The following is a 26,775-nucleotide window of genomic DNA, read 5'->3' as shown; positions in this document are numbered from 1 at the left end:
GTTTATTTTTCTCCTGGAAATTCTGTGAATAAGCATTAGGTTATGAAAGAAAGGGGGACAAGGAACTAAGAAGTTATCCACAATGCAGGTGGTTGGAATGTGTGTCATGATTGTGTTGTTGCATGTTTGGTATTAGAAGTATACACAGTGCACCTGTGTGTGTGCACATGCCTCTTAATGTGTGTGTGTCGTGTATGTTGTACACAGGTTTTGCAGGGGACTGCTGCCACTCTCAGGTCCTGTAAATACACAACAGGACAGCAGTGACTGTGCTGGAAATACCAATGGTCACTACTGTATATAGTTACCAGGTCAAATTCTGGTTTTATTTAGAATGTGTTCTCTGCCCATTCTCAGTCAGACACACATCCATGCCAAACTTTGGTTTTAGAGAGAACTTTTATTTCAAAAAACTTTTTTTTTTAATCCAGTCGGATAAACACTCCAAACAGCCTACCCGACCACACGGAGGCAAACCATTGCCTCATTTTGTCATTCCAATCCCATTCTAATGATAAAACTGTGGGGGACCAAAATGCAATTTTAGAATGTGGGTTGGACATGTCCCCAGTGAAAGTTGCGTCCCTGATACATAGTAGTGTTTTAGATTAATTAAACTTCACACAACTCTTCTATTTTCTCCATTTGGTAAACTCTAGTTACTACTAAATTACTTCACAATTACTACACATACAAGAGACATGCACCTGAGCCTTGAGGTTGACTTATTTTATTTCCTATATGAGTTGTGGTACTGTTTGCTAGTACTCTTAAGTGCAAATTGGTGTCGTCTCTTCCCACATCTCGGACAGAGAGGTGTGTAAGTGTATTCCATTCACAGCTCTGTAAGAGAGTGGAGGGACAGGGAGAGACGCCCTAAACACCACCCTCTCCCCTGTGTTCAGGACCCATGTTAGGAAGATCTATACAACACTGACACTTTTACTGGGCCAGATGGATCACTCTCTCTCTACTACGTGTGCGTGTGTCTGGCGGGGCCTAGGAAGGACGGAACACACTTCTCTTTTTGTTCGTACAGTACCTCATCTCCATCAGTCTCTCTGTCTTTTTCTCCTCCTTTTTCTTTGTAAGCCAGAGATTGGGCTTCCAGGGTTCTTCAGGTTCTGTTATAGTGTTTTTACGTTGGGATGGCTCCACCACAGTGCGTGCAGGAAGAGCCGGAGCACAGAGGACTTTATTTCATTGTTTGGAGAGAGGTTGGAGACTAACCTCCTCCTAGCCACCACTATGGACTTCAACAGTCTACTAATGTCCAAGTCCTTATATTAGGTGGTCATAAATGTACATTTTGTATGTATGTATTTAAACACACATACGTACACTTACACAGACCCTTGTGATACTGGGGACAGGGGTTGAACAGTGTCACAGGTTACTGCTCTCTGCTCTATACGGGCTGCCTGGAGGCAAGCCTGGGAGAGAATGAAACCGAATAAAGGACAGAGAGAGAGTTGTGAGGGTGAGAATAAGAGAGAAAATGAGGGACTAAAAGACAGATTGAGAGAGAATGAGAGAGTTCAGGCAGGGTTCTGTGTGTGTGTGTGTGGGGGGGGGGGGGGGGGGGAAAGAGGAGGGGGAGGGGTGGAGTCAGGGGTCTGCTATTTGTAGCTCCTTGTGATGGATGACTGCTGTGTGTGTAGGAGAGAGAGATAGGCTTTTCTTCATTCTGCTCTATCCCCATTCCCCCTAGTCAGACAAGCAGAGCAGAGCGGGACAGAGAGAGAGAAGAGTCGTGAGCGAACGAGTGCAGAACAGAACAACTCCACAAAGAGAAGAGAGAGGTGGATAGTTCCCTTTGCGAGAAAAAGAGAAGAAAATCAAGCCTTTCAGAATACATTACCAACTGAGGACATTACTTATTTCTAGCCCTGTTTTGTGTTGTAACAGTGAGAGTTCTTTCTCATTCTACGTGAGCCTACACACTGATTGTAAAAAACTTGTATTCTGTAGTAGGAATTGGGGATTTTGCAGAGAGAAGGAGAAAGAAAGAGAAAAGGCTTTTTTGGAGCCAGGTTTTGAGAAGCAGGAGGCTGCAGTCGTGGAGATCATGCCTGGTAGAGGAGCTTGTTCTGGGGCAGGCGTGGGGAGGTTGCCTGGGTACTGGGTCTGTGTGCTGGTTCTCTGTGCCCTGGTGACAGGCTACGTCAGCTCGTGCCCTGCCCTGTGTACCTGCAGTGGCACCACGGTGGACTGCCATGGGCTGGGCATCAAAACCATGCCCCGGAATATACCCCGCAACACCGAGAGACTGTAAGTGTTTACTTCTGTACCATACCTGTGTGTGTTTGTGTGTCCGTCTGTCTGTTTGTCTCTTTACTATATCTGTTTATTAGTCTGTCTGTCTGTCTGTCTCTTTACTATATGTGTTTATTTGTCTGTCTGTCTGTCTGTCTGTCTGTCTGTCTGTCTGTCTGTCTCTCTGTCTGTCTGTCTGTCTGTCTGTCTGTCTGTTTGTCTCTTTACTATATGTGTTTATTTGTCTGTCTGTCTGTCTGTCTGTCTGTCTGTCTGTCTGTCTGTCTGTCTGTCTGTCTGTCTGTCTGTCTGTCTGTCTGTCTGTCTGTCTGTCTGTCTGTCTGTCTGTCTGTTTGTCTCTTTACTGTAAGTGTGCATTTGTCTGCCTGTCTGTGGTTCTATGTCTCTGTGTGTCTGTTTCTGTGTGTGTGGTGGCGCACATGACTTTGCTGAAACAGAGAGAGAACAATAGCCCTGAGTGGTGTGTGTGTGTGTGCGCATGCATAGCATTCCAGTCAGGTATAAATAGGCATGAGAGACTGGAACGAGCCGGAGTAGATGTATGCCGTTCATGTGTCCATGATTGACATACCTGCCGTTGTTGTGTGTGTGTGTGTGTGTGTATGTCTACAGGCTCACACATACATACATGTTCACCGCAAAATGTGGAAATGCTCCACTAATTAGTTTAATATAATTACTACAATTGACTGTTGATCTTCACTATTTCCCCTTTTCTATGCGGCAAAATGTTACTGTGAGATGATTAAATCAGTAAGCTTCTATTTTGATGTGGTGGTATGGTATATGTATTTATGAGCTGAATTTCACTCCATATTTGCATCTTTTTTTTATTTCAATCTTCTCTATTAAAATAATCCATTGTTAATTTGACTCCCTCTAGACGAGATGTAAATGTTAGCCTACATTCTCTTGGTTTCAGGACACGGTGTATTCTCCTGATGATATAGTTAGTTCACTATCTGTAGACTGGATCTTCTCTTTCTCTCTCTTTCCCCCTCCTGCACCGGCCCTCCCTCCCTCTTGCAGACCCCCCTCTCCCCCAAATTGTTAAATCATGTAGAAAATTAAGCAAATCTGCTCCTTAAGTGTGTCCTGCCTGTGAGAAGATCTGCTGGACGTCTTGTAGCAGGAAGGAGAAAGTGGAGGGATGATGAGAGAAGTGGAAAGAGATTTCTCCTTTTATGGATTTCCTTTTGAAATATTCATCTGTAAATCAGTGGTGAGGAGGAGGATAGGAGAGGTGAGGGAAATAGATTGTTCTGTTTCAGCTTCTAGAATAGCTCAGATGAATAAAAGATGTTGTGGGAACGGAGGAGAGAGAGAGAGAGGAGAGAAACACTTGTGTCAGAAGCAGCGTTTGCGTAGCGGGAGCTGACTGCATATTTCATGAACTCCATATTTCATTTCTAAGAACACCTTTTTGTAGCGGATGCATGTGTCAGAGCTGCTTGTATGTTCACAGACAGAACACACACACACACACACACACACACACACACACACACACACACACACAGACACACGCTTGGGACATTTTCTAGGGGGAAACATGACGATTTTGTGGTTTCCTTTTACATGAACAGCCGTATGCTCTGAGAGTGTACCGTAGTTAAACTGAAGTGTGTTTTATGTGTTGTAGTTAGTTTATATATGTGTAGGTCATGTATACTAGCTGTTATACCCGGGATTTGTAATGTGATTTCATGCTTCAAACCGTCTTGCTAAATAGGATGGATTTCTGTGCCTCTCTAAATGCTTCTGTCTGTGTGTCTGGCAGACCTTCACTCTTTGGCGGTTAGACTTTTAAGTAGTCAAGCGTTTCAAGTTTTCTGTCAATGCGCGCACGTATGTGTGTGTGTGTGTGTGTGTGTGTATGTCATGTAGAAGGTTCTTGGTCTCCATGAATTGGTTAGTTAACAATATAAACTCTCTGTAATCCAGGGTTGGTATATAGGGTGATCCATCAAGATGATTGAACAAGTCAACCCCCCCCCCCCCCCCCCCCCGCTGGTCCGCTGGGTCTGTGTGTGTGAAAACACCGCTAAGGCTGATAATAGTGCAATATTGGTGAGGGGTATTGGGGTAGACAACTACTGGGGCAGAGTACAGGCCTTTACATTGACTTCAGGTGGAGAGAGGGGAAGGAATGAAGGAGGTTAGAGGGACACAGCCTGTCTGGACAAGCTTTATTGGCCAATCCTGGAATGCTGGGGCGATTTGAGGGGAAAGTGTGTGTGTGAACGATGTGTGTTGGTCAGTGGACCGTGAGTATGTGTGTGTGTGTGTGTGTGATTTGGGGGAGGTCTTGACACTGACTGCAGTTTCCCATTTACACTTGTCACTGTGGGTTTGGATCAGCCCTGACCTCTGACCTCTGACCTCCACAGACTGTATCTCAGCTCAGCTCAGCTCCAGGTGTTAAAATCACACCACACACCTTCTCCTGCATTGGCTAGGATGTCTTCAGCCTGCCGTCCATTCTTAGTCCAATTCACAAACAAACCTCTCTGCATCACTCATACTTAAACTATGCCATGGATTGGTTTGTATAGGCCTGATGCAATTCAACAGGTATTTAAATATGACATATTTTGGTACACACATATACAGTATATGCACACATCCCACAAGTTTCAGAAATGGCCGTCCCTAGCTTGCATCTATTTCTCTATTACCACCCCTTCTTATCTGTTTCTCTTATCTGTGTTATCTCTCTAATGGATCCAGCTATGGCTGCTGGACAGCTCTGATAACACTGTGGACTATCTGTGTGGAGTGGCAATGAGCTGATAATGGGATTGGAATGACTGGGCTGGCCTCGTTCATCCTCTCTTCAGCAGAATACAGCTCTCCAGCCACCTCAGGGTCAGACTCATCGCAGTGTTGTCTCTCTTATTTACAATGTGTGCTTTGTCCTATATTTTATTTTTAATCTCAGCCCCCGTAGGAGGCCTTTTGGTAGGCCGTCATTGTAAATTCAAATTTGTTCTTAAATGACTTGTCTATTTTTTTGTTTAACTAGGCAAGTCAGTTCATTAAGAACAAATTCTTATTTACAATGACAGCCTACCCCGACCAAATCCGTACGACACTGGGCCAATTATGCGCCATCCTATGGGACTCTCAATCACGGCCGGATGTGATACAGCCTGGAATCGAACCAGGGACTGTAGTGACGCCTCTTGCACTGAGATGCAGCGCCTTAGACCGCTGTGCCACTCAGGAGCACGTGTTGGGCCTAGTTAAATAAAAATAAATGAAAAAACTATGTGTGTTTTTGGCTGATGTGTGTGTCTGAAGGGTAGTGTTAGTAGAAGATTATCTTTATGCCAGAGAATGCCCTGCTCTGGGATACGGTAGAGTGTTGGACTCACCCCAGACAAGCATGGACTCCATGTGCATTCATTGTCTACAGCCTGTCTGCCTGTCTGTATGTGATGGTGTATGTGTGTACATGTACAGTACCAGTCAAAAGGTTTTTTGTGTGTTTTTTTTAAACAATTTTCTACATTGTAGAATAATAGTGAAGACATCAAAACTATGAAATAACACATATGGAATAATGTAGTAATCAAAAAAAGTGTTAAACAAATGGATATATAGCCACCCTTTGCCTTGATGACAGCTTTGCACACTTGCCATTCTCTCAACCAGCTTCACCTGGAATGCTTTTCCAACACTGAAGGAGTTCCCACATATGATGAGCACTTGTTGGCTGCTTTTGATTCACTCTACGGTCCAACTCATCCCTAACCATCTCAATTGGGTTGAGGTCGGGTAATTGTGGAGGCCAGGTCATCTGATGCAGAACTCCATCACTCACCTTCTTGTTCAAATAGCCCTTACACAGCCTGGAGGTGTGTTGGGTCATTGTCCTGTTGAAAAACAAATTATAGTCCCACTAAGCGCAAACCAGATGGGATGGTGTATTGTTGCAGAATGCTGTGGTAGCCATGCTGGTTAAGTGTGCCTAGAATTCTAAATAAATCACAGACAGTGTCACCAGCAAAGCACACCCACACCACTACACCTCCTCCTCCATGCTTCACGGAGGGAACTTCACATGCAGAGATCATCCATTCACCTACTCTGTGTCTCACAAAGACATGGCGGTTGTAACCAAACATCTCAAATCTTGACTCATCAGACCAAAGGACAGATTTCCACCAGTCTAATATCCATTAATCGTGTTTGTTGGCCCAAGCAAGTCTCTTCTTATTATTGGTGTCCTTTAGTAGTGGTTTATTTGCAGCAATTCGACCATGAAGCCCTGATTCATGCAGTCTCCTCTGAACAGTTGATGTTGAGATGTGTCTGTTACTTGAACTCTGTGAAGCATTTATTTGTGCTGAAATTTCTGAGGCTGGTAACTCTAATGAACTTATCTTCTACAGCAGAGGTTTCTGCTTCTAGGTCTTCCTGTCCTGTGGCGGTCCTCATGAGAGCCAGTTTCATCATAGCGCTTGATGGTTTTTGCGACTGCACTTCAAGAAACATTCAAAGTTCTTGACATTTTCCGGATTGATCGACCATCATGATCTTTATTCGGGGTGACAGCGTAGCCTAGCGGTTCAAGTGTTGGACTAGTAACCAAAAGGTTGCAAGTTCAAATCCCCAAGCTGACTGGTCATTCTGCCCCTGAACAGGCAGTGTTCCTAGGCCATCATTGAAAATAAGAATTTGTTCTTAATAGACATGCCTAGTTAAATAAAGATTTAATTAAAGTAATGATGGATTGTCTTTGCTTATTTGAGCTGTTTTTGCCATAATCTTTACCAAATAGGGCTATCTTCTGTATACCACCCCAACACTGTCACAAACACATTAACAAGGAAAGAAAAATGATACCATAAATGAACTATTAACTAGACACACATGTTAATTGAAGTGCATACCTCATGAAGCTGGTTGAGAGAATGCCAAGTGTGTACAAAGCTGTCATCAAGGCAAAGGGTGGCTACTTTGAAGAATCTCATATATAAAATATATTTTGATTTGTTTAACACTTTTTTGGTTACTATGTCATTCCATGTGTTATTTCATAGTTTTGATGTCTACACTATTATTCTGCAATATAGAAATTTGTTTAAAAAAAAGAAGAAAAAATAGAAATAAACCCTTGAATGAGTAGGTGTGTCCAAACTTCTGACTGGTACTGTATGTGTGTATATGAGTATGTACTTGTGTGAGATAATAAAGAATGGAATAGATAGATTCATGTGGGGGAGCTTGGAGGCTTTGATGGCCAGGTTTTTTCCAGGGCTGTGCCAGTGTGTGTGTGCCTGGGGATGCCTGCAGTGTTTTTGGCACCACCCCACAGCCGGTATAAGTGACAGTTCTCTGCTCATCTGATCCATAATTTACTCTTGACAAGAGAGAGAGAAAGAGGGAGGGGATGGAGAGAGGGTTCCTGGGAGATGGGGAGGGAGGGAGAGAGAGGGCGGGGATAGAGAGAGGGTTCCGGGGAGATGGGGAGGGAGGGAGAGAGAGAGGGAGGGCGGGGATAGAGAGAGGGTTCTGGGGAGATGGGGAGGGAGGGAGAGAAAGAGAGAGGGCGGGGATAGAGAGAGGGTTCCGGGGAGATGGGGAGGGAGGGAGAGAAAGAGAGAGGGTGGGGATAGAGAGAGGGTTCCGGGGAGATGGGGAGGGAGGGAGAGAGAGAGGGAGGGGATAGAGAGAGGGTTCCGGGGAGATGGGGAGGGAAGGAGGGAGGGAGAGAGAGAGGGAAGGGATAGAGAGCGGGTTCTGGGGAGATGGGGAGGGAGGGAGAGAGAGAGAGAGGGCGGGGATAGAGAGAGGGTTCTGGGGAGATGGGCAGGGAGGGAGAGAGAGAGAGAGGGAGGGGATAGAGAGAGGGTTCCGGGAAGATGGGGAGGGAGGGAGAGAGAGAGAGAGAGGGAGGGGATAGAGAGAGGGTTCCGGGGAGATGGGGAGGGAGGGAGAGAGAGAGGGAGGGGATAGAGAGAGGGTTCCCGGGGAGATGGGGAGGGAGGGAGAGAGAGAGGGAGGGGATAGAGAGAGGGTTCCGGGGAGATGGGGAGGGAGGGAGAGAGAGAGGGTTCCGGGGAGATGGGGAGGGAGGGAGGGAGAGAGGGAGGGGATAGAGAGAGGGTCCCTGGGGAGATGGGGAGGGAGGGAGAGAGAGAGGGAGGGGATAGAGAGAGGGTTCCGGGGAGATGGGGAGGGAGGGAGGTAGAGAGGGAGGGGATAGAGAGAGGGTTCCAGGGAGATGGGGAGGGAGGGAGGGAGAGAGAGAGGGAGGGGATTGCGAGAGGGTTCCGGGGAGATGGGGAGGGAGGGATAGAGAGAGGGAGGGGATAGAGAGAGGGTTCTGGGGAGATGGGGAGGGAGGGAGAGAGAGAGGGAGGGGATAGAGAGAGGGTTCCGGGGAGATGGGGAGGGAGGGGGAGAGAGAGGGAGGGGATAGAGAGAGGGTTCCGGGGAGAAGGGGAGGGAGGGAGAGAGAGAGGGAGGGGATAGAGAGAGGGTTCCCGGGGAGAAGGGGAGGGAGGGAGAGAGAGAGGGAGGGGATAGAGAGAGGGTTCCCGGGGAGAAGGGGAGGGAGGGAGAGAGAGAGGGAGGGGATAGAGAGAGGGTTCCCGGGGAGAAGGGGAGGGAGGGAGACAGGGATGGTATTGTGGATGAATAAGAGAGAGAGTGATAACAGAGAGGAGAGAGTGAGAGAGAGAGGGGGGGTGAAGCATAGATGAGGGTTGGGAGTGGTTGGCAGGGACAGAGGTGTTAATCAGCGATGAAGGGATTACCACCTCCTGACAAGAAAGAGAGAGAGAGAGAGACATCCACCCTCCCAGCCCCATGGCCAAAAAAAGCTAATGAATGAATAAATGAGGTTTAGGAGGACAAAAGCAGGTCTTCTCCTGCAGCAGACTGTTCAATCAGGTTTGTATTTTTTACGACACCATTTCTGTCCTAATCTTTCTAGAGAGGAATGCTTAATGTTGGTATGAGGGCCGTTCAGATAATGTTTGTGCTGATATTACAGGGCTGGAACAAAATGTAGTGCAGTGTGAGTTGTTTTGTTCCCCTGTTTAATTCCTATGCTGAAACATTGAGAAACCTCTTCTTTTCTCTTCTTGACTTGAAGTGCAGATATGTCAGGTTTGAAAGATTGTTCATCAGTGCAATGGTTCAGTAAATGATCCCATCTCTACAGAGAGTATTCAGCATGTGTGCAGCGTCTTCTCTGCAGGAGAAAATCCTTTGTGCGCATTCAAACGCATGTACACACACACACACACACACACACACACACAGATCAGTCAGTGCCCATCAAAGCCAAACACATTGGTCGACATCTGTCATACAGGACCAGAGCTGTGTGCTCAAAAGATCTTCATAGATCAAGTAAATATGTAGATTGTGTTTTATCCAAACAGAGGGACTAACACAGTGCCACATTTTCAGCATGTGGAAATCAAAGTCACAACTCTGGTGTCGATAGTACCCTGCTCCAAATAACTCAGCCATATGAACCATGAGTAAAACCTTAGCTCCTGTCACCATATGTGTGTGTGACTTTGTGAGTGTGTGTGTCCTGTCATGCAGCAGTAAACCATGAAAGACCCCCAAACTGTGAACGTGGTTCTAGTCATAACCGCAAAATGTGTGTGTGTTTGAGTGTGTGTGATGTTTTCCCAGTCTGCTAGTCTCTAACACAGACAGTCAATAGCAGATGCTATCTGTGTTTTATTACTAACTGTCTATTTGACCATTTTCTCGGCTCATCTCCTCCTTTCCTTCAACCCCTCTCTCTATATCTCCCTCTCTCTCTATCTCCCTTTATCTTTATTGTGGTGGGATTCTGTTCTCGAGGTTGTTGTGGTAAGAAGGTTTGTGAGTGTTTGTGTATGTGAAGTCCAAAGGAGGATGGTTCTCAGGACAGATGTTTGGGCTAAGCTGATATCTGTTGCTGATGTAGTCAACTTGATACGGGCTTGGCTGCTTAAACTAGATATTGATGTCAATGGGAGGTTTGCAAATTACATTCAGGATTCAGTGTGTGTGTGTGTGTGTTTCACACCGTATGCATGGTCTGTGGGAGTGTTTGTGTCAGTGATGGGGAATATTTACTTCTCCTTAGGTGAAAACACTCAGACCTTAACCTCACACACACACACACACACACACACACACACACACACACACACACACACACACAAAGACCCTCACCTCGTCCCTCGCTGAGAGAGAGAGCGAGAGAGTGAGAGAGAGAGAGAATGAAAGCAGCATTTAAGGGAAACGGGGAGAGAGAGAGAAACATGACCTCTGCCTGTAGATTGAAGCATTCCAGCCTCGTTTCTGTTATTCTGGTCTGTGGTCTGGTTTCTCTCTCTCTCTCTCTCCCCCCCCTCCCCTCTCTCTCTCTCTCCTGGGTAGTGTTGGTACAGGCATGTTCTTTAGGATTGTGCTATGTAGGTCAGTGTCTCTCAGCTCTGCAGGCCACACCACAGATTGTAGTGAATAACAATCCCAAGATGACCTGTCCACTCCCTTGAGAAATCTCTCTCTGTCTGCATATTGCTGATCTCTCTATCGGACAGCTTTCTCTCTCTCTCTGTATCCCTATGTCTCGCTGTCCTCTTCGTCCCTCTTCTTTTCTCCTGTTCCCTCTCTCCTGGCCTGTGACTCTCCTGGCTGCCACCTCCATATGCTGTGGAATCTGGTCATGCTGGCAGTGTGCCACACACTCAACTAGACATCTAGCTACCTGCCTGTCATGCTGTACCTAGAAAGTTCTGGTGGAATTTTACAGGGACATTTTATCAACAGAGTTAAAAGTATAATAAACCCATGGAACTGTAGTTCTTTGTGAGCAGGCAGGCAGGCAGGCAGGCAGGCAGGCAGGCAGGCAGGCAGGCAGGCAGGCAGGCAGGCAGGCAGGCAGGCAGGCAGGCAGGCAGGCAGGCAGGCAGGCAGGCAGGCAGGCAGGCAGGCAGGCAGGCAGGCAGGCAGGCAGGCAGGCAGGCAGGCAGGCAGGCAGGCAGGCAGGCAGGCAGGCAGGCAGGCAGGCAGGCAGGCAGGCAGGCAGGCAGGCAGGCAGGCAGGCAGGCAGGCAGGCAGGCAGGCAGGCAGGCAGGCAGGCAGGCAGGCAGGCAGGCAGGCAGGCAGGCAGGCAGGCAGGCAGGCAGGCAGGCAGGCAGGCAGGCAGGCAGGCAGGCAGGCAGGCAGGCAGGCAGGCAGGCAGGCAGGCAGGCAGGCAGGCAGGCAGGCAGGCAGGCAGGCAGGCAGGCAGGCAGGCAGGCAGGCAGGCAGGCAGGCAGGCAGGCAGGCAGGCAGGCAGGCAGGCAGGCAGGCAGGCAGGCAGGCAGGCAGGCAGGCAGGCAGGCAGGCAGGCAGGCAGGCAGGCAGGCAGGCAGGCAGGCAGGCAGGCAGGCAGGCAGGCAGGCAGGCAGGCAGGCAGGCAGGCAGGCAGGCAGGCAGGCAGGCAGGCAGGCAGGCAGGCAGGCAGGCAGGCAGGCAGGCAGGCAGGCAGGCAGGCAGGCAGGCAGGCAGGCAGGCAGGCAGGCAGGCAGGCAGGCAGGCAGGCAGGCAGGCAGGCAGGCAGGCAGGCAGGCAGGCAGGCAGGCAGGCAGGCAGGCAGGCAGGCAGGCAGGCAGGCAGGCAGGCAGGCAGGCAGGCAGGCAGGCAGGCAGGCAGGCAGGCAGGCAGGCAGGCAGGCAGGCAGGCAGGCAGGCAGGCAGGCAGGCAGGCAGGCAGGCAGGCAGGCAGGCAGGCAGGCAGGCAGGCAGGCAGGCAGGCAGGCAGGCAGGCAGGCAACTGAAGGTTGGGGGTCTCTGCTCAGTTAGTGGTTAATTTGTTTGTAATGAGGATCAGTGTTCACTGAACAAAACAGAGGGTCTTGTTGCTGAAATGACCAGCTTGTTCCCACAGTGAGGAGCTCTGAGCTCTCCCTCCATCAGTATGTGTCCTCTGCCCTGCCAGCCCAAAGCTGTCCACAACAAATGACTCTATAGCTACAAACACTGCTTCTCTGGCTCTCCACCAAACAGGAGTGTGTGTGTGTGTGTATTTATATGCACCATGCGTGTGTTAGCAGAATATGTGTATTTATGTGCACATGTGCTTAGCTATTAAAATGTTATATGCACCGTATATGTACATATGAACACGTGTGCGTGTGCATGCATTTTGTGTGAGCATCGTAAGTGTTTGCTTTTTCTCCCTCCCGCTCTGGATTCCATTTCACATAATAATAATATTGCTAAATTCAAACCTGGTCTTTCCCAATGCAGCCTGCCTTCCTTCTCTCTCTGCTCAACTCAGCCTAGCCCAGGGAACTCAACAGATGGCAGGAATAAACATAATGACTTTTTCAGCGTTGTTTCTTCTCCTCTGCTGCCTCTGAGTTATAGATTCGTAGACTGTTGCTGTGTGTGTGAGACCGGTGGCGTGTATGTAATGGGCTCCCCCAAAGGTATACTGAACCAGGAAGTCTTTACAGGTGGCCACTGGGCAAGGATGAGATGAAGAAGGATTAGTCAGTGATGTCATAAATCTACAAGATTCTCCAGGAAGTATGTTGGCACTAGGAGCCAAGCTTGAATGGAACTAAATGCAACCCTCACTCCCATTCTCAGTGGTGCGGTGACTGTAGTGAACTGTAGCTGTGTTCAGAGTCCATATGTACTCCATATGACCCTTTCTCTTTAGCTCAGCCCAACTGAGGGTTCAACTCAACTTCGACTTCCATCCAAGCATGTAGCGTTCAGAATTTCACTGTCAATTTCCCTCTCCACGCCTCTGCGAGATGAGGGAAAGACGTGTGTATGTCCCCATGCTTCTGGAAAGAGGGTTAGAGGTGTGTTTGTATGTCTCCAAGCATCACCAGCCCCTTGCTGAGGAGTCTCCCCACGTCTGATGTGAAAGACAGCTGGTCTCTGTTGACCTGAGCTACCCAGGCCCCTCTCAGACAGGGACCTGGGTTTGGGTTGTTACCCCAGAGAGAAGGCTCTCCTCTGGGTTATGAAGCTTCCTCAGGTAGGGTCAGGCCCTTGGAGATCTAACCTTACCACTGCTGGAGGTCTGTGCTGACCCAGCTCATCCATCTTTCCCAAAGTGCTTGTGCTCCAGAGAAGCAGTTCAGGCCTCTAACAATTATGAGCCAATCGTCTCTCATGTACTGCATTGTGTGTGTGACCAGGGGACATATACAAACCTATAGTAATTGACAACAGAAGGAGAGAAGAATGGAGAGGTTCTGCTTGTTTATATGACTAGCCCGCTTCCCCAACCTCTCTCTTTCTCCTCTCTTCTTTTGCTTCGTCCCACAATTCCTTGTGGGACATCAGTGAAGGCCACCCTGTAGATGAGACGTTGGGAACCCAAGAGTGTGTGTGTATACCTGTAATGAACAGCACATGTGTGTGTATCAGACTCCGGGCTAATGAAACTCACTCTATTATTTATTTCCCGTGGCCGGTTGGTCGATGCACCTGTGTACACACACACACACACACACACACACACACACACACACACACACACACACACACACACACACACACACACACACATACACACATACACACACACACACACACACACACACACACACACACACACACACACACACACACACACCATCTGTCTGTAATGACCACTCTCTCTCCCGCCCCGCTGCACTGTGCTATAGTCCCTTGAGTGGTCATTAGACGAGAGGGAGAGAGGGAGACTGCACTGCTTTCGGCATAGCAGTGAAGTGAGGCTTTTTGGTTTTAGGAGTGGAGGAGGGGTGGACCATGCACTGTTCCGTTTTAATCCTGAGTAAGAAGACATATACTAGCCCTACTGACTGACGAAAACGGTGTGTGCCTGTGCTTGAGTCTGTGCGTGTACTCTGCAGCTCTTCTAAGTGGGAGGATGCCATCTACTGCTGAGACGATCTGTTTCTCTCCACCCGTTCTCTCGTGCTGCCAAACACACACAAATACACGCTTGCACGTAGCAAACTGGGTTTGACATTTAGCGTCTTAATGGGTTGCGAAAGGTTGCTACTAAGAGTTCTAAGACAGTCCCATTCTAAAATACATATTAGAATCGTGTTGTCATGGAGCATTTATTGTCAACATGGAAGATAGACTGCTCAACTCTATATCTCCAGCCCTATCTGGTACCAGCCACTTCATACCTTTCTATCCCTCCCCCTCCTCTCCACCTCCCTCCATCTTTAACTCTGTCCCTAACTCCTCCTATCCCCCTCTTCACCTCTCTCTATCTCCCTACCTCCATCTCTCCATCCCTCCTTTCCTTTCCCGAGTGATGGCCAGCCCACAGCAGGAAGGCTGGTTTCATCATATCCACAGCACTTAGCTTTCTCGCCCGGCTGGCCCCATGTCCTGTCCCAAATCCCCTGGACCAGCTAGTGGCTACTGCTAATCCTCTCGGTCTCTGATGGTGGACCCAGAGATAGGGAGGTGGAGAGAGTAGAGAAAGAGAGACGTGGATTCCATTTGAAATGAGCTAGTGATATTTGAGTGAGGTGCTCTGATAGAATTATAATTATTGGCGCTCTCTTACATTTTACGTTGACATTTTTTTAATTTAGCTGAGCAACTTACAGTTAGTGAATTCATCTTAAGATAGCTACTGTAGGTGAGACAACCACATTCCACAGTTGCAGTAAGTACATTTCTCCTCAGCAAAGTAATCATCAAAATCAGTGCTCGGGGGAATAAGACTGAGATGTCTTATTTAAGATAATCTTTGAAGAGGTAAGGTTTCAGATGTTTTAGAAAGATGGGCAGGGACTCTGCTGTCCAAGCATCAAGGGGAAGCTGTTACACTCCTGTCTCTACACCACTCCAATATGCTCCATAAAGGGCATCCCTCTTTCTCCTCTCTCTCTCTCTCTCTCTCTCTCTCTCTCTCCCTCTTCCCCTCAAGCTACAAATGGAAACATGTACAATGTACATTGTAAATGCAAGAGCAGTGTGTGAACAAGATTATAGAAACACCCGTGTCAGTCTTCAAAGCCTGGTATTCTTAACGCACATTTGCATCTGTGTTGGCACTGCCTGGGGCAAAGTGTGCCATTTGTAAAGGAAGATGAAATATATAGCTGCTTTAAGTTTCTTTGCATCCCATGTATGGAATTATCTAGAGAAATCCCTACAACTTGATGTGAAGCTGTCTCTCGGAGGGCAGTTCAAGTTGTTGATTAAAGATGCAGCCTCAAACTTTGTATAATGTCAGCCAGTAGTTTTAAAGTTGCACTCACGAACCAAAAGTCGTCCTGTTTTTTTGTGTACTACGTCATACAAATGTGTACTATGTCATACAAATGTGTACTATGTCATCCATTTTGTGTGATATGTTACGAATTTTGCAATTTATATGATAGACTACGAATCCAATTTGTGCAATATGTTACAAATCTGTTGTGCTTAAGATAGCAGAGGGCATCTTTAAGGACCTACAATATTTGCTGAGGAATGTGATTGTTTTTATTATGTGGTATGTGAAAATGATGTAAATGTGTAAATGATGTATATGCAGGGCTCCCTTGAGAAAGGCCTGAATGGGACTCCCTGTGAAAAAGAGGTTAAATAAAAGAAAAATGTATGATTGTGTTTGTGTCCATGCTTATACAGTGCCTTGCGAAAGTATTCGGCCCCCTTGAACTTTGCGACCTTTTGCCACATTTCAGGCTTCAAACATAAAGATATAAAACTGTATTTTTTTGTGAAGAATCAACCACAAGAGGGACACAATCATGAAGTGGAACGACATTTATTGGATATTTCAAACTTTTTTAACAAATCAAAAACTGAAAAATTGGGCGTGCAAAATTATTCAGCCCCTTTACTTTCAGTGCAGCAAACTGTCTCCAGAAGTTCAGTGAGGATCTCTGAATGATCCAATGTTGACCTAAATGACTAATGATGATAAATACAATCCACCTGTGTGTAATCAAGTCTCCGTATAAATGCACCTGCACTGTGATAGTCTCAGAGGTCCATTAAACGCGCAGAGAGCATCATGAAGAACAAGGAACACACCAGGCAGGTCCGAGATACTGTTGTGAAGAAGTTTAAAGCCGGATTTGGATACAAAAAGATTTCCCAAGCTTTAAACATCCCAAAGAGCACTGTGCAAGCGATAATATTGAAATGGAAGGAGTATCAGACCACTGCAAATCTACCAAGACCTGGCCGTCCCTCTAAACTTTCAGCTCATACAAGGAGAAGACTGATCAGAGATGCAGCCAAGAGGCCCATGATCACTCTGGATGAACTGCAGAGATCTACAGCTGAGGTGGGAGACTCTGTCCATAGGACAACAATCAGTTGTATATTGCACAAATCTGGCCTTTATGGAAGAGTGGCAAGAAGAAAGCCATTTCTTAAAGATATCCATAAAAAGTGTCGTTTAAAGTTTGCCACAAGCCACCTGGGAGACACACCAAACATGTGGAAGAAGGTGCTCTGGTCAGATGAAACCAAAATTGAACTTTTTGGCAACAATGCAAAACGTTATGTTTGGCGTAAAAGCAACACAGCTGAACACACCATCCCCACTGTCAAACATGGTGGTGGCAGCATCATGGTTTGGGCCTGCTTTTCTTCAGCAGGGACAGGGAAGATGGTTAAAATTGATGGGAAGATGGATGGAGCCAAATACAGGACCATTCTGGAAGAAAACCTGATGGAGTCTGCAAAAGACCTGAGACTGGGACGGAGATTTGTCTTCCAACAAGACAATGATCCAAAACATAAAGCAAAATCTACAATGGAATGGTTCAAAAATAAACATATCCAGGTGTTAGAATGGCCAAGTCAAAGTCCAGACCTGAATCCAATTGAGAATCTGTGGAAAGAACTGAAAACTGCTGTTCACAAATGCTCTCCATCCAACCTCACTGGCCTCGAGCTGTTTTGCAAGGAGGAATGGGAAAAACATTTCAGTCTCTCGATGTGCAAAACTGATAGAGACATACCCCAAGCGACTTACAGCTGTAATCGCAGCAAAAGGTGGCGCTACAAAGTATTAACTTAAGGGGGCTGAATAATTTTGCACGCCCAATTTTTCAGTTTTTGATTTGTTAAAAAAGTTTGAAATATCCAATAAATGTTGTTCCACTTCATGATTGTGTTGTTGTTGATTCTTCACAAAAAAATACAGTTTTATATCTTTATGTTTGAAGCCTGAAATGAGGCAAAAGGTCGCAAAGTTCAAGGGGGCCGAATACTTTCGCAAGGCACTGTATATACAGTGGGGCTAAAAAGTATTTAGTCAGCCACCAATTGTGTAAGTTCTCCCACTTAAAAGATGAGAGAGGCCAGTAATTTTCATCATAGGTACACTTCAACTATGACAGACAAAATGAGAAAAAAAATCCAGAAAATCACATTGTAGGATTTTTAATGAATTTATTTGCAAATTATGGTGGAAAATAAGTATTTGGTCACCTCCAAACAAGCAAGATTTCTGGCTCTCACAGACCTGTAACTTCTTCTTTAAGAGGCTCCTCTGTCCTCCACTCGTTACCTGTATTAATGGCACCTGTTTGAACTTGTTATCAGTATAAAAGACACCTGTCCACAACCTCAAACAGTCACACTCCAAACTCCACTATGGCCAAGACCAACGAGCTGTCAAAGGACACCAGAAACAAAATTGTAGACCTGCACCAGGCTGGGAAGACTGAATCTGCAATAAGTAAGCAGCTTGGTCTGAAGAAATCAACTGTCGTAGCAATTATTAGGAAATGGAAGACATACAAGACCACTGATAATCTCCCTCGATCTGGGGCTCCACGCAAGATCTCACCCTGTGGGGTCAAAATGCAAAAAATCCCAGAACAACACGGGGTGACCTAGTGAATGACCTGCAGAGAGCTGGGACTAAAGTAACAAAGCCTACCATCAGTAACACACTACGCCACCAGGGACTCAAATCCTGCAGTGCCAGACGTGTCCCCCTGCTTAAGCCAGTACATGTCCACGCCCGTCTGAAGTTTGCTAGAGAGCATTTGGATGATCCAGAAGAAGATTGGGAGAATGTCATATGGTCAGATGAAACCAAAATATTGGAGGACAAAGAATGCTGAGTTGTATCCAAAGAACACCATACCTACTGTGAAGCATGGGGTGGAAACATCATGCTTTGGGGCTGTTTTTCTGCAAAGGGACCAGGACGACTGATCCGTGTAAAGGAAAGAATGAATGGGGCCATGTATCGTGAGATTTTGAGTGAAAACCTCCTTCCATCAGCAAGGGCATTGAAGATGAAACGTGGCTGGGTCTTTCAGCATGACAATGATCCCAAACACACCGCCCGGGCAACGAAGGAGTGGCTTTGTAAGAAGCATTTCAAGGTCCTGGAGTGGCCTAGCCAGTCTCCAGATCTCAACCCCATAGAAAATCTTTGGAGGGAGTTGAAAGTCCGTGTTGCACAGCAACAGCCCCAAAACATCACTGCTCTAGAGGAGATCTGCATGGAGGAATGGGCCAAAATACCAGCAACAGTGTGTGAAAACCTTGTGAAGACTTACAGAAAACGTTTGACCTCTGTCATTGCCAACAAAGGGTATATAACAAAGTATTGAGATAAACTTTTGTTATTGACCAAATACTTATTTTCCACCATCATTTGCAAATAAATTCATTAAAAATCCTACAATGTGATTTTGTGGATTTTTTTTCTTCTCATTCTCTCTCATCTTTTTAAGTGGGAGAACTTGCACAATTGGTGGCTGACTAAATACTTTTTTGCCCCACTGTATGTGTGTGTGTGTGTGTGTGTGTGTGTGTGTGTGTGTGTGTGTGTGTGTGTTGGCTCGTGACTCAGGTATCAATAGCTAGAGTTGTTTCTGTGCCACTGATTACTGTGTTAGTGAGTCAACGGGCTGAACAGGCCCAGAGGGAGAGACCGGATACATAATTAATATATGCGTGTGTGTCTTTGCAGGGAGCTGAATGGGAATAACCTCACACGCATCACCAAGAGTGACTTTTCTGGACTCAAGTACCTCCGTGTGCTGTAAGTAATCTACACTATGTTCATTACTTAGTGTGCATGCACACAGAATTTCCCATGCATATTATATAAATGCAATACTGTTAATAATTCTGAAGTGTCATGACAATGTCCATCTATTCTATTTCTGTAGACACTTGATTATTTATGTCACTGTTAGTGGTGAGGATGACATTGTAGTGGTTTTAGAGATAATGAATGTCTCACACTAACTAACTGTAGAGTCCATTAGACCTCTTATAAACTCACTTATACACTCTCTCTACTGTCTCAGAGTGGCCCTTATACCATCAATGACCAAATACGCATATGCACACACACACATTACCGTCCACTCCCATACTGTCTTTAGCCTTCTAACTCAGGGATATAATAGGTCCTAAACCCTGTTAACATGTACAAGTGCAGCCGCTGAATCACTCAGTAGTTAAACAGTACTTGTGATTCCTGGTGTAGGTGTTAAAAGTGTGTGTGTGTGTGTGTGTGTAGCTGTTAAAAACAGCTCCACTGTAAGGGGAAGTGCTTTAGACTGAAATATGCTTAAAATGTAACTGGAGACTGACTGTAGAACTTGAGATGCTGAAACCCCTACGGCCTCTACTATTTTAGAGCCACGTCATTACCCCTTCCATATCCCTCTCCCTCTTATCCTCCCCTTTCTTCACCCTTCTCCACTCGCTCACTCTGTTCCTCACAACCTGCCTCTTTCCCCCTGTCTACTAACCAAAGCCCTCTTTCCTTTTCCCTTTCCCTCCCTCCCTCCCTCCCTCCCTCCCTCCCTCCCTCCCTCCCTCCCTCCCTCCCTCCCTCCCTCCCTCCCTCCCTCCTTCCTCTCCCCGCCATTCCCGTATAGAGGTTAAATGCCTCCATGTCGCCAGCTTGTCACCAGTGAGGTAGAAGGAAACAGTTCCTTACAGGGGCACTAAAAGTCAGACTACAGCTTTTCCCTGGGTGACTATAAACTTTCTGATTCCCATAGAATACACACACACACACGTTATGTTCTTCTATTCTTGTGGGGACCTAAAATTAATTTATATTCAAAATCCTATTTTCCCTAACCCCTAACTCTAAACCCAGCCCGAACTCCTACTCTTACCATAACCCTAACCTCAACCCGTATCCCTAACCCAAACCCAAACACTAACTCCTAACCCTAAATCTAACCGCTAACCCCTTACCCTAATTCTAACCCTAACCCTAATTCTAACCCTAACCTTAAACCTAACCTTTAAGCATAAAATAGCCTTTGTCCTCATGGGGACGTGGGAAATGTCCCCACGTGGGAGAATTTTCCTTGTTTTACTATTCTTGTTGGTACATTTGTGGATTATAGGTCCCCACAACGATAGATATACCAACCCGCAAGCAGGCACGCACGCACGCACGCACGCACGCACGCACGCACGCACGCACACACACACACACACACACACACACACACACACACACACACACACACACACACACACACACACGCGTCTGTCTGTTGCGGTCATGTGGCGGTGAAACCCTCGTATTTCTGCCCTCTCTGACTCAGCGGACTAACAGTGGCCTGACCTTTGAGCCTCATAAACCCCCAGCGACCCCAGAGATGGTGTGAGTGTGACCCCAGGGGAGGGTCCTGACAGGAAGACCGGTTTAACCTTACAGTCAAAGACAGTGTCTGCTGGTCGACTGAGAAAACATACGCACTCACTCACTCACATACAGAAACAAGTCAGAAAAGAAAAACAAGAAACACAGACAGACAGTCTGAGAAAGTGAAGCATGCTGATTGAGCCTGTCGCCGTGATAATCTCTCCTGAGGACTTCCTGTCTGGAGGGGAAATGGAGGATCACTCGGAGGAGCAGGAATATATACAATACTGTACATTCTAAGACAAACGGGTTCCAAAATGTTTCTGTGGCTGTCCCCATAGGAGAACCATTTTTGGTTCCAGCTTGAAACTGTTTTGGTTCCAGGTAGAACTGTGTAAATGGTTCTACATGGAACCCAAAAGGGTTCTACCGGGAACCAAAAGGGATTCTTCAAAGGGATATCCTATGGGGACAGCTGATGAACCCTCTTTGGTTCTAGGTAGCAACAATGTAGCTGTAATATGAATATATTCCACACAGGTTTCTAGAGCGATGCACACAGAAGTAGGGTTGTCACAATAACAGTATCGCGATACTCTGAAGTATCAGGGCAAGGAAACAAAGCATGAAGAAGATGACATTTCTTGAGGAAAACATTCCTACAAATGTACAGCATTATGTTGTCACCTAGAGTCACATTAGTTTATTTTGCAAGCTGTAGCACCCACAATTTTACATAAAGTAGGTTTTTAGAGGACAATAGAGTTCAGTCTAATTCGTGTTTTATTTTTTGCCATGGAAATCTGGTATTGTCGTATCGCCACAACATCAAGTCATACTTCGTTGATACTTGTAAAAATGTCCATTCTTTAATGCTTTTCTTGTACCTATGTTTCTCCTGTGTAGCTGCAGGCTTTTCTTTGGGTGCTGAAATCCATATTTTTAATATAATTTTTTCAATAGAGTAGGAAGTTCAAGCGTGTACTGTCACTCGATACTTTTATAAATATCCGTTCTTTAACGCTTACTGTGTACCTGTGCTTGTCCTGATTGTTATAGAGTTGTCCGTTGGATTTTGAATCCATAATTTTTGATAAAAAAGTGCATTCTATGCGTCCCTGACAAAATGAACAAATCTGCCATGCAAGGATGGGCTGCTCCTTCTCTCTTAACAAGCAAAGGCTCTGTCGTGGAAATTCAACACAGGGACACTGTAAGTCAATGTTAAATGAATCACTCTTTATTGTCAGCAAGCTCAACAGGTCACAGTCAAACTTAGATCCATAAAGTACCGGTCTGAAGTGAGCTCTGTCGGGGCAGTCCCGCTAGTTCTCTTATATAATGCTTACACAGACAAGTTATTTTTGCATGATTTACGTTATTCATTATTCATTATTAATTAATCATTAACCTTTGGTTCATGCATGTAACTGACCAATTACTCACAAAGCTTATTCTCTCCAAGCTGAGACCTTGAAACTGAGATATCCCTTTCAGTTCTCAAAACAATGTTCTGGGCACACTGCCAAATTGCTTATATTGATAGTGAGGATTCCTCCCAGCCATGATCAATCAGTTACTTGCATGAACCCAGTCGAATTGATTAGAAAAGCACAAACATAAAATGTTCCTTCACAGCTCCCTTGGCAGAGGTCATGTAAAAATTTATTTTAATGAAAAAAACTACGGATTCCATCACCCAAAGAAAAGCTTGCGGTGTCACAAGACAAACATAGGTACAAGGAAAGCATTAAAGAATGGACATTTTTACAATAATCGACTGATAGCGAATCGATGTAGTTGGTGGTACACTCCACCAACACTCATCGCTACTCAACTCCATTGGACACAGCTACTAAGCTAACAATACAATACAGCAGAGCTGTGTCAAATACAATAATGTAAACGGGGTTGTCTGGCACAATGGTACTAACAGGAGAGTGCCATACATTCAAACTCTGTATACAAGGCCAAGCTAAATCAAGCTCACCTCAAGTATTTCAAATATTGGGGGGGGGGGGGGGGGGACAGAGACAGAGGTAAAGATGAGGAGAAAGAAAAACAAAGAAAGAGCTGACCTGACCATAGTTTAAAGTTACCTAGATTCAGAAGTACTTTCTCCTCTTATTCTACCTCCATCTAAATTCATGAGGGGAGAGAGTGAGCGGAGGTGAGCTACACTTTTCTCTTTATATTTATGGAGTGGGAACAGGAACAGCCATTTGCATTTATATTCGATTGGGAGGAAACACAGACTACTGAGTGGAGCCGTGAGGCCTCACAGGACACACACACACACACACACACACACACACACACACACACACACACACACACACAGAACGGTTCTCTGAATGAAGGAACACTACTGTTGGTTCTAAGACCTGGACGCTTGTCTCTCCCTAAACTGTTATTGCAACACTTCCAAAACCATCCAGTGCATTAGCTTTGGCAGCGTACACATGTGTGTGTGTAAAGCCTGCAGCACTAACACCTAGCCAGGCACTGCAGCTCTTTGGACACACTCACACAGTGCTCTGACGTCCCCATGCCCCAAGGACAGCTTTACAGTGGGTCTCTTTCTCCCCCTCTGTTCTTTGAACCACCCAGCCCTGGATCTCACCTTAGTCTCCCCCTCCTCACCCCTGACTCTCCATGCCTCCCCTAGTTCTCCCTGATTCACCCATGCCTCTCACCCCTGCCCCTACCTCTCCACACCTCCCCCTCTAACCACAAGACCACACCAGACCTCAAGGCACAGTGGCCTGCCTCACTAACCTACCTTCAGAAACTCTTTCCTGGCTATGATCCCTGAGATGCCCCCCGGTGCCAAGATTCCACAGCCAGCCCCAGACCACACCACTGCCCTATATGTGTGTGGTTGTGTGTATGAGTGAGTGTGGACCACACCATTGCCTTGGGCAAAAGGGGTGCTGGAACTAGCCAGCCTATACACACACTTAACAAGGGGCCTTACCACCCATTTCCCAACCCCAACCTTGTTCCCCCTACGCCTAAAGCCTTAGGTGACTGAGTGACTGAAACACATACTAAACACATACTAAAACGGAGTGTGGGTAGGCCCACTCTAGGGGATGAGTAGGTTCTGGGACAGCTGGGTAGAGAGAGGGATGACCACAGGAACCCAGTTGAGGCTTGGTGTAACAGTATAGCTTCCGTCCCTCTCCTCGCCCTAACCTGGGCTCGAACCAGGGACCCTCTGCACACATCAACACCCACGAAGCATCGTTACCCATCGCTCCACAAAAGCCGCCGCCCTTGCAGAGGTCTCAAAGCGAGTGACGTCACCGATTGAAACACTATTAGCCCGCACCACCGCTAACTAGCTAGCCATTTCACATCGGTTACACAGGTGCACATGGGATATGTGAGAAGGTATGTGGAATAAATATGGTTCTATAGGGAATAAAACCATTTTATTCCCATTTCAACATAAACAGAATTCTTATTATTTCCATATTAATCTGAAAACAACTACATATAAATGTTACAGTGAAAAACAAGCATATGTAATTAACTACTTACAATCTGTCAAATATGCACAATCATTCATCACTAGAAGAAACAGTCTGTCAAACGGTTAGCGGGAAAATAAACTGTCACTTTAGCTTACATTGCTATGGCAACCTGTCAGCTTGTGAGGTTTCTGAACAGAAGGCGGGAAGCTCGTGAGGAGCAACGATTTCACGCTTTTCATGTGCGTAATGCGTGAGTTTCAAACAATTGCTGTTATACAGTACCACGTACTTTCAGAGAAATCTAGCACTATGCGAAACTATCTATATTTCTCTCTTTCTCTCTCTCTCTTTCTCTCTGTAGACAGTTGATGGAGAATCAGATTGGAGCGATAGAGCGTGGAGCGTTTGATGACATGAAGGAGCTGGAGAGACTGTAAGTAGGCTACAGCATTTGTCTGCGTGTTCATATTTGCTCTCAAAGAGGTTTAGGGGTTGGCTATATTTGAACATCCCTGTCCATCGCGAGTGGCGGCCTGGGAGCAGGTAAATTTAGCTGAGGTTTGGGTTTACCCAACCCATCCTTCCTCAGGAGGCCACAGCCCTGGCCCACTGGAACATGAGGCTTTGCGTGAATATCACTGGAACGTGTGACTGCATGAACAGCTTGTAAACAGCAGGGTAATACATAGACAAACACACTCCCCACACCATGGTTAACACATTAAAAAAAAACCTAGACCCCCATACTGTATAGCAGTGTTAGCCACAGGAAATGATGGAGCAGCATCATGTACAAAAAGAGCAGTTCTCTAGCCACAATGATATTAAAGAGCCCCACTCAGTGTGTGTGTGTGAGGACCACATCAGAGACACTCTTCAGTTGGTCACTAAACATGTGGTGAGAGGTGAGGGTATGGAGATCTAGGAGAGACACATTAAGCTTGGGTGTGAATGGGTCTAACGACATCATCCGTGCTCAGCATTTACCCACCTTTGAAACTAGTATAAAGCTCACTAACTTATTAGCAGGTCCACCTCGACCTACACGTTTAGAAAAAAGGGTTCCAAAAGGGTTCTTCGGCTGTCCCCATAGGAGAACCATTTTTGGTTCCAGGTAAAAACCCATTTTGCTTCTAGGTAGAACCCTTTTTGGGTTCCATGTAGAGTTCCTCTGTACAAAGGGTTCTACATAGAACCCTCAAGGGTTCTTCCTGCAACCCAAAAGGATTCTTCAAAGGGTTCAACTATGGGGACAGCCCAAAAAACCTTTAAGGTTCTAGATGGCACCTTTTAGTTCCAAACCCACTAACTTAGCGGGTCCAGTTCAGTATGAACAGAGCCGCTAGAAACTAAGGTCAAGTCCATTGTAATTCTCCATCTCCAACCCAGTCTGTGTATCTGTCTATGACTCTGGGCCCACACATCTGTCTACGCTATGCTACAGGCACGACCCGACCTGCCGCTCCTCTCCCATTCATTCCCATTCACCGCCATTCACTCCCATGTGTTTCCAATGGAGCATTGAGACAGTATAAAGCTGTGGTTTCAAATGGCAATTAGTAACAGTCTGTTCCTAATTTTCTTAATGGTTGTATTTGCATAAAGCCTGCCAGCCTCTTTCATTTGTTATCCTGGGGAGGGGAAGGCAGTGCCAAGCCAAGCTGCCTGAAGGCTCCAACACACTCATCTGTCTCTACAAATGTTATTGAGTAACCGTTGTTTTCTCGGTCCCCTAGAGATGCAAGCTGGATGTGTTCACATAACTGATACGTCTATAGGGGACAAATAAATCTGTTGTTTTCTTCTGTCCCTGACTAGTATAATATTTCCCTTATCCATATCCCATACTTCTGTAACACAAACATTGTGGTTGTATTTATGTGCACTGAAAGGCAATCTACTGATAAATAATAGTGTCTATGTGTAGTGTTGGCATGCATCGTGCAGAAATAATGTACCATAATCTAGTTCATCAAAGTGCAGATCTGATTTCTAGTGCATAACTGACCGGGACATATCTGCTGTACTAAACATGCATTTTCTGTGCCAGGCGCCTGAATAGGAACCAACTGCAGCAGCTTCCGGAACTTCTGTTTCAGAAGAACCCTGCACTTTCACGTCTGTGAGTACACACACTTTATATTATCATACACACACTCTCTTCTATACACACTCTCTGTCTCACTCTTCTGTGAGTACACACACTTTATATTATCATACACACACTCTCTTCTATACACACTCTCTGTCTCACTCTTCTGTGAGTACACACACTTTATATTATCATACACACACCCTCTTCTATACACACTCTCTGTCTCACTCTTCTGTGAGTACACATGCTTTCTCTTCCTCACTCTTTACCTGCTTCCTGCCATGGAAGTGTATGTGTGTGTGTGTTTGTGTGCGTACTCACGTGTTTGTGAAGACTGGATAG

At 46.1% G+C, this 26,775-nt stretch overlaps 1 protein-coding gene across 8 annotated transcripts in view; it reads left to right on the top strand.

Annotated features, from left to right (window-relative positions):
• Positions 1-1,439: 1,439 nt before the first annotated feature.
• Positions 1,440-26,775, top strand: part of LOC110502676 (slit homolog 1 protein) — a 158,198-nt gene continuing 132,862 nt past the window's right edge. For all 8 annotated transcript variants that reach the window (XM_036960393.2, XM_090217220.1, XM_090217219.1 and 5 more), the window contains exons 1-4: positions 1,440-2,271; positions 19,210-19,281; positions 24,700-24,771; positions 26,389-26,460. In XM_036960393.2, coding sequence (XP_036816288.1) covers positions 2,069-2,271; positions 19,210-19,281; positions 24,700-24,771; positions 26,389-26,460 — 419 coding nt within the window. In that variant the 5' untranslated portion in view covers positions 1,440-2,068. The remainder of the gene's footprint in view (positions 2,272-19,209; positions 19,282-24,699; positions 24,772-26,388; positions 26,461-26,775) is intronic.

Source organism: Oncorhynchus mykiss, chromosome 23 (genome assembly GCF_057628025.1).
Source record: "Oncorhynchus mykiss isolate SJ-2025 chromosome 23, ASM5762802v1, whole genome shotgun sequence".
Taxonomy (NCBI): Eukaryota; Metazoa; Chordata; class Actinopteri; order Salmoniformes; family Salmonidae; genus Oncorhynchus; species Oncorhynchus mykiss.
This window is presented reverse-complemented; position numbering and strand designations above follow the sequence as displayed.